General features: G+C 40.8%; 1 protein-coding gene across 3 annotated transcripts in view; it reads right to left on the bottom strand.

The window, feature by feature from the left end:
* The window catches only part of nrxn1a (neurexin 1a), a 1,567,205-nt gene that overhangs the window by 914,856 nt on the left and 643,608 nt on the right, over positions 1-8,741 (bottom strand). For all 3 annotated transcript variants that reach the window (XM_048601292.1, XM_048601293.1, XM_048601291.1), the window contains one exon: positions 2,697-3,135. In XM_048601292.1, coding sequence (XP_048457249.1) covers positions 2,697-3,135 — 439 coding nt within the window. The remainder of the gene's footprint in view (positions 1-2,696; positions 3,136-8,741) is intronic.

The following is an 8,741-nucleotide window of genomic DNA, read 5'->3' as shown; positions in this document are numbered from 1 at the left end:
TTCAGAAATGTCAGCTTTCCTGTTCCTCTGATGCTGCCTGGCCTGCTGTGTTGCTCCAGCTCCACACTTTGTTAACAATAAGCAACAGACTTGAGGATTGGAAACAGTTCAGAAGTCAACAAAACAGGACCAAAATTTGATTAAGAAGGGAAAAACAGAGCATGACGGTAAGCTTGTGGGTAACATAAAAATTGAATGCAAAAATTTCTACAGAGATCTAAAGAGAAAAAGAGAAGTGCAAACTAATGTTGATCACTTACAGTCAGAAATGGGGGCATTTACAATGGGGAGCAAAGAAATGCTGATAAACTAAATTCATACTTTGCTTCTGTCTTCACATCATCATCATTGCTTCTGTTATACTTAGGGCAGAAGGTGGCCACAGGAAGGGGTGAGTGGGGCATGTCTGTGTGTTTTCGCCTGGCTTTCAATTTGTTCCCAAGGGCAAGTCTTGAGATACTTGACACCTTCCCAGATACCCCTCCTCTACTTTGGACGGTCTTGGGCCAGTGATTCTGAGCTGTCTGTGGGAATGCTGCATTTTGCCATTAATAGCTCTTCAATGTATTGTTCCAGAAACTCACCCTGTACACACTTGAGGAATTCATTCTCCACAACATTAGTGCTGATTAGGTTTACCCATGTGTGTAAAGTGAAGTTGCCTGTTATTACTGTGTTACACATATTACACGGAAGTTTAAATTCCTCAGTAACATGATGCCCAACATGACCACTTTAGTTGGTAGCCTAAAAGCAATTTCTGCCAATGTTTGCTTCCTTCTGCCATTTCTTTGCTTCATTCAAATGATTGTACACATTGATCCTCAGTCTAAGACCCTCTCTCAACTGACCTCGTCCCTTTTTAAGAGCACTTCCCGACCACCTTTTCATTTCTGCCTATCCTTCGAAAATGATGAGTCACCTTGGAAATTTAGTTCCTAATTGTGGTCACCCTGTAGTCATATCACATAATAGCAATTAAATCATACCCATTTACCTCAATTTTTGCTTTCAAATCCTCAACTTGGATGTTTCATGCATTCAAATTGGGTACCTTCAATTCTCCCTTCTTAATATTGTTCTGTATTCTGATCCTATTTGATGATTTTATTTGCTTTGTCTGTCTTATAATTTTATGTATTACTTTTCTACTTCCCATTAGGGGTTTGTTTTCTCTCCAATCTGAATTATCCCTCGGTCCCCATCACCCTACCCTCCCAACTTGAAACCTGCCTGATCAGTTAATCACTGAGAGATATGCAACGTACAACAAACCTAATGGTAGGAGAACAATTATGGCAGTATGGAAAAATAACAAATATAACCAAATTGATTATGCTTTGTATATATGAGTAAAATTGTCATCCAATGGTAAACACTTGCAGATCCTGTTTCAACTCTTAAAAATATTTTTTCCATGTAACATTTCCCAATCTGTAAAATACCTGCAATTCAACTTTAATTTTAGCTTTTTATCTTTGTAAGGTGGCACAGAAAGATTTAGAGAGGAAAGGTTGCCCTTAGAACCTTTTTTTTTTGCCTGTGGGAACCTCAATAATGTGGTTAGGGCAGATTAAATTTTTCTTTTAAAAAGCACAGTTTCAATGTGAGCTCTAGCTGATCTAAATCACTGTCCCTCACTTGCATGCCTGTCGACTTCCACTAAGCACATTGGACATTATCATAACAAGGTACTCTCTAACCTGTGGCCTGATGAAAACCAACTACTACAGCAAAGCCTGAGATCAGACACAGGAGTTTCCTGGTTTGTTTAGGTTAACCATTCAATGAAATGAACTTATTCAGCCTGAGAAAGGCCTTTTTCTGTTGAAATTTTGATTAGCAATCATACTATTGAAACATTTGGGGGATTGAGGGTGACACCTTCTTTAACTGAACATCAGCTGATTGTATTGCTTTTAATGCTAGTTTTATTATCCTGTAAACACAAATCCACGAGAAACGTGGCTATTTTTCACACAACTTTGAAAGACTGTTAGAGGCCATGAACAAGCTATATCATCCAGTCACTGAATGTGTGCCACCAAAGGCAACTACTTTTGTTTAGACAACACAAGCCACAACTTAATAACATTGGTTATTTCCTAAAATTCTCAGAGCGGAAATTCCATAGGAATGCAACTTTATCAATCAGCTCAGGAACTGAACAGCAATGGTCTCTACAATTGCAGGAATCTGTACGTGGTAAATCTCCATTGCAAGGAAGCAGTGAGAACCTAGTTTCGGCAAAATGTGGTATTGGTGATTTGGAGGTTAATGCTTGGTCTCTCCCACCATCCAAAACGTCTACTCTCCAGAATGCCAGATTCTGCCCAATGCTGAAAGTTTTTTAAAACACTTTCACTGATATTCTATTCAGGTCACAAGTTATGTGATCTCCATGTGATTTTTAAAATAACTTTCATGATTGGTTTTCTTAGTGCCAGTCGGTGCTATACCAAAGAACGTATCTCAGATTGGGGTCGTGGGAAGTTTTGGATTTGGGAATCCCACCCTCCTGAGGCCTTGGCATGGGAACAGAATTTGTCTTCAAATCCAGAAACTGAAAACCTTTGAACATCAAGACTCAGGTGCGACATAATCTCAATCTACTTTCTCTCCCTTCCTCATCAAGCCCACTGGATTTGATGGTTTGTTTTAACAATTAGTAATCAATAAAAATTAGAAAATCCCACCTGATCGTCCATCTCTCTGAAAATCCACGTGATACCACTCTCCATCATTCACCTTCCTTTGAGTGGCTTTTGTTTTAATAGCACCAGATCCCATGTCTAGAAGAAGGTACAAGTGTCCATCAAGCATTTCAATAGCAAAGAAGTCGACCTTCACTATTCGGGGATTTTTGGCATCTTTTTGGTGTCGTGGTTTGCCGTGACTAAAAAGAATCAGTCCATTTGGCTCAGTGGTACGAAAGTCAAATGAAATAGAGCCCGTCTTTTTAGCATTCCACTTTGGTAACGAGATAAAAGATTCAGGGGTTTCAAATGTGATTGGATCTAGTGTTGCAACGTTCTCACATTTGAAGGCCACCATTCCATGAATCTTCATCTTCTGATCTCCTTGTTTTGCGAGCCGTGATAATTCCAACCGAACATCATTGTTTTTGTAAACAACCTACAAGTGAAATAATAAGGTTAAAAATTGCTTCTGGAAGCTAACTTTAAGCAACAGTACACTTGCTGAAGATAAAATTGCTCTGGTTAACAGAGATTATGAAAGAAATGTACTGGGAGAGAAAAAAAGGACAGTTTTCTTTATTAAGAAATTGTAAGAGTGAGTCACAATGTAATGAATTTGTTGGCTATTTAACAATGTCAGACAAGAGGACAACATTTTCTCATAAAAAGAGAAATCAGACCAGATTTTTCAAAGGGTGGCAATCTCATGCAGAGATTCTGCAGAAGATTACAACTCCACTCTTTCTTTTTTGTTTACAAAGAAAGACATAGCTTTGTATTTCTGACAGAAGATTCCGATTAGGGCTACTTCAGATATATGGAGCCATACTTCCATTCTGATTGTCCTCTCATAGTGGAGAACTGTCAGAGGAAGACAAGCCATGTCCCCTTCTCACAATGGCTTTCTCAAATTTCAAGGTCCAAAATCACACTCACCCTCTTTGACAGCTGCAGTCAAATGGTAAGTACATAAAGGTAAGTGCAATGCTTGGGTATGTGAAGAGTAGACTGTCATCTGGGTAAGAGACCCTGTAAGTGGGGTACCATTTGCATAGGGGGTCAGGTGCCAGCTGAGTAGGATGCGAAGTGGGTGGTAAATAGGCTGCCAGGGGTCAGGTGTGCTAGGCATGTGGGGAGCAGAATGCCAATGGTTCGTGCAGAAGGTGGTCAGTGAAGAGAGGAGATAGTAGGAACTGCAGATGCTGGAGAATCCGAGACAACAAGGTGCAGGGCTGGATGAACACAGCAGGCCAAGCAGCATCATAGGAGCAGAGAGGCCTAGACCCTTACGTCAGCCCTGTGTTCATCCAGCCCTGTACCTTGGTCAGTGAAGAGATGCAGTTTAAGGGGAGGTCAGAGTGGGTGAAAGAAATTGGGTCCAATGGGGGAGGATGAACATCAGCTCCAAAGCAGGTGAGCGTGTTGATGGGCTTGGTGCAGGATCAGGTTCCTGGCAGAGGGGGTTCAGGTCTAGGGATAGGGGTCCAGAGTCACCCTGGATGCAAAGCAGAAGAAGGGGTTGGCAGAGGAGGGAAAGAGCAAGTTCAGAGCAGAGTAAGGGGGATTGGGACTGGAATGGGGGGTTTGGAAGGTAAGGATTCGGGTGCTCAGGTCTACAGCAGGGGATAGGGGTCAGCTCCAGCAGCATGGAAAACTGTGTCAGGTCTAAAGTAGGACAAGGTGGTCGAGTCTGAAGTGAGGGTATGGGAAGCTGGTCCACTGGTGGGGGAAGAAGGGTACACCACAGGCGTAAAGGGGGTGGTCAGAGCTGGAGTGGGGGATGGAGATGACAGGTCAGCTCCCAGGGAGCCCCTGAAGATGGGAATGAGACTGGATTGGGGAAGGGAAGAGTAGGTTCAGAGCATAACAGAGGGGTGCTGGGAGTTCATTACTAAACAGTAGTTTTTGAATTCAACAGAAATCTGGAAATAAGAGTTTAATGGTGACCTGAAACCATTGTCAATTGTTCGAAAAACCCATCTGGTTCACTAATGTTCTTTCGGGAAGGAAGCTACTATCCTTACCTGGCCTGGCCTACATCTGACTCCAGATCCACACAATGTGGTTAACTCTTAACTGACCCCTGGGCAATTAGGGATCTGCAATAAATGCTAGTCCAGCCAGCAACGCTCTCATTCCGTAAATGAATTAAAAGGTTAGATTTGGCAGAGTGCAGTTGGGTGTATTTCAGGTAATATGGGGTCAGTTGAATAGCTATTCAGGAATTAGACTGTGTACTTTACAAACTAACATTTCCTGAGTAATTATGCACTGAATCTCATCAGACGCCTCTGAATTCACCAATTTAAATGGAGACCATTGCAGGGTTTCAGACGTAATGGAATTGCTCAGTGGAATTTTCAATGTCAGAGGCAATACCTTTGGAGTTTGCTATGATGGGCATTCCACAGGGTCCCTATGTACATCTCCCATTTCTACTGGAATAACAACTATCTAGCCATCATAAACTCTGTGCCATCAAAAAAATTGGAGCCTTGACAACAAGAATCGAACACGTACAAGAAAGAGGTGTGTTGTCTTGTAGCATCCCTTCTCAGAACGTTGCTGATCGGCCTGAACTGAAACATTCACTGAGCATTCTCTTTCAGATGGTGAGTGACCAATTCAATTTTTCCAGCATTTTGCTGTATTTTGTTTTGAATTTATTGTGCACCGCACTGAGAAAACACTAATGTGAGACTCAACTTCAAGCAGCCATACTAAACACTTCATTTATGTTTTCCCAACAGAGAGGGCAGTATAACAAAATGCTTACCTCTTATTATATACTATATGTTCCCCACTAAAAATAACACCTTGCTAGAATGCAATGGGATTAATCCATTATCAAAACCTGAAATTTTAAAGGCTCTTTTGAATAATCATTTTTTACTGGACTCTATGTTACTGGACTCTTTCCAGAGTCATGTACATGTAAAAAAAAAATCATTAAGCATTATTCAACAAAAAGTAATGAAAGGAACAATTACTTTCTTTCTTCCTCTTTCCCACATTACTTCAAATAGCCTTTTTGGCTTATTTCTGTTCGAATATTATTTCATTTCTATTTCCGCAGACTTGACTCTGCTCTCTCAGCATCAGAGAATAGTCAATGTTTTTTTCCTTTGTTTAAGAAGGGCAATTGGGATAATCCAGAACATTACAGGTGGGTGCACCTTACAACAGTGGTAAGGAAATTATTGGAGAAGACTGTTAAGAACAGGATTTACTGACATTTGGGAAATAATGGACTAAAAGGGGATAGTCAGCATGGCTTTGTGGAGGGGAGGTCTTGTTTCACTAACTTGATTGAGGAAGTGCTGGGTCCACTGTTTTTCATCATTTATATAGATGTTTTGGATTTGAACATAGCAGGTAGGGTTAGTAAGTTTACAGATGACACCAAAATTGGAGGTGTAGTGGACAGCAAAGAAGGTTACCTCAGAGTACAACGGGATCTTGATCAGATGGGTCAATGGGCCGAGAAGTGGCAGATGGAGTTTAATCTAGATAAATGTGAGGTGCTGCATTTTGGAATGTCAAATCAGGACAGGACTTATACATGAAATGGTAAGCTCCTGGAGAGTGTTGCTGAACAAAGAGACCTTGGAGTGCAAGTTCATAGTTCCTTGAAAGTGGAGTGACAAATAGATGGGATAGTGAAGAAGGTGCTTGGTATACTTGCCTATATTGGGCAGTGCATTGAGTATAGGAGTTGGGAGGTCTTGTTGTGGCTGTACAGGACATTGGTTAGGCCACTTTTGGAATACTGTGTGCAATTCTGGTCTCTCTGCTAAAGGAAGGATGTTATGAAACTTGAAAGGGTTCAGAAAGGATTTACAAGGGTATTGCCAGAGTTGGAGGGTTTGAACAAAAGGGAGAGGCTGAATAGGATGGGGTTGTTTTCCCTGGAGTGTCGGAGGCTGAGGAGTGACCTTATCGAGGTTTATAAAATCATGAGGGGCATGGATAGGGTGAATAGCCAAGGTCTTTGCCCAGGGGTGGGATAGTCCAAAACTAGAGGGTATAGGTTTAATGGGAGAGGGGAAAGATTTAAGAGGGACCTAAGGGGTAACTTTATCATGCAGGGGATGGTGTATACATGGAAAAAGCTGCCAGAGGAAGTGGTGGAAGCTGGTACAATAACAGCATTTAAAAGGCATCTGTATGGGTTTATGAATAGGAAAGGTTTAGAGGGATATGGGCCAAATGCTGGGAAATGGGAATAGATTAACTTAGGATATCTGTTCGACATGGACAAGTTGGACTGAAGGGTCTGTTTCCATGCTGTACAACTCTATGACTCTTAGTGACAAAGATAATCGATGAAGGTTAGGCAGTGGATGTTATCTATTTGGACTTTGATAAAACATTTGACAAGGTCCCTCATGGTAGGCTGGTCCAGAAGATTAGGTCACCTGGGATCCACAGTGAATTCGTAAGTTGGATACAAAATTGGCTTGCTCATAGAAGACAAAGAGTAGTTATGGAGAAGTGTTTTTCTGACTGGAGGTCTTCAAGGATCAGTGCTGGGATCTCTGCTGTTTGTAACTAATATAAATAATTTGGGTAAAAATGTATGTGGCCTGATTAGTAAGTTTGCAGACGACATGACAATTGGAGGAGTTGTGGAAAGTGAGGATGGTTGTAAAAGGATACAGTAGGATATAGATCAGTTGGAAAATTGGGGCAGAGAAATGGCAGATGGAGTTTAAGCCAGACAAATGTGAGGTGATTTATTTTGAGAGGTCAAATACAAAAGTATACAGTAAATGGAGGGCCCTTAGGAGCATTGATATGCAGAGGGATCTTGGGTGCAAGTCCATATCTCCCTGAAAGTGACAACACAAGTGGGTAAGGCAGGAAAGAATCTGTACGGCATGTTTGCCTTCATCAGTTGGGGCACTGAGTATAAAAGTTATTAAGTCTATTGCAGCTACATAAAACTTTAGTTAGGCCACCTTTGGAGTATTGTGTGTAATTCAAATCAACACATTATGGGAAGGATGTGGAAAGGGTGTAAAAGTGGTTTACCAGATATTGTCTGGATTGGTCTCCTTTCATCAGATTACTTCATCCAAGTAAATTATCTACGTGATATCAATCAAGTCTCTCTTAAATCAACCGTTGTTAACTGAATACAACTTAACAGCTTTAAAATAATTCCAAACACATATTCCTTATCACGCCAGTGGTTTTTCAACATGGCTTTCTAACAGTACTGAGCTCTCTTAGTTCGATGCCTGAACATAACTTTGTCTTACTTTTCTCTTACTTTGTGACTGAGACAAGTTTCAGCAAATTCGGCCTTGACCTAGGAACACATTTAAATGCTAAGTTGTAAGGCAAGTAACATGGGGTTACACTGTAAGAGAACAGAAAGTCATCCAGCCTGTGTTGAAGAAAAATGTGGAATTTACCACCCATCTTATCACCAAGCAAATATTTCTTCAAACTTTATACTTAACTCCGAGGCACCATTGGATGCTGGGTGACATGTTAATTCTGGACAGTATTTGATTCCATTCAGAAATATTTCAAACCCTTCTGAAGTAAACCGCTGAAGTAAACTATCATCTGACACCAACACTTCAGGAAACCCAGTAATTGCAAACCACCTTCTTTGTTAGATAGTAAAGCAAGAAAATTTGGAAGTAGAGCACAATATAGAAAAGATACCAATGTAGAGGTATTATTGGAGTCTGCTGCCTATTGTAAAAGAAAGCTGAGTTTATGAACGTCGTCTGTGAGAAACTGCCTATGAGAAAATGGAATGTCGATATGTCCATATGGCAAGAAACCATGGAATGTAAAAAGTGTTGAAATATAGTACTACATATATGAGGACATCACTGGGCATAACTAAGTGAGATTAGCAACTATTTATTTTTGGTCAAAGAAAGCAACTTCACATGAGACTATCGATAAATTGGGAGCCGGAGGGGATTAACTGACTAGGAGCCAGGATAATATCCAAAACAAAACATCCTAGTCACAGAGTCATTGAGTCATACAGCACTGAAAAAGACCCTTCTATCCAAC

Source organism: Rhincodon typus, chromosome 9, assembly GCF_021869965.1.
Source record: "Rhincodon typus isolate 14 chromosome 9, sRhiTyp1.1, whole genome shotgun sequence".
Classification (NCBI taxonomy): domain Eukaryota; kingdom Metazoa; phylum Chordata; class Chondrichthyes; order Orectolobiformes; family Rhincodontidae; genus Rhincodon; species Rhincodon typus.
Note: the sequence above shows the minus strand (reverse complement) of the source record. Positions and strands in the feature narration are given on the sequence as shown.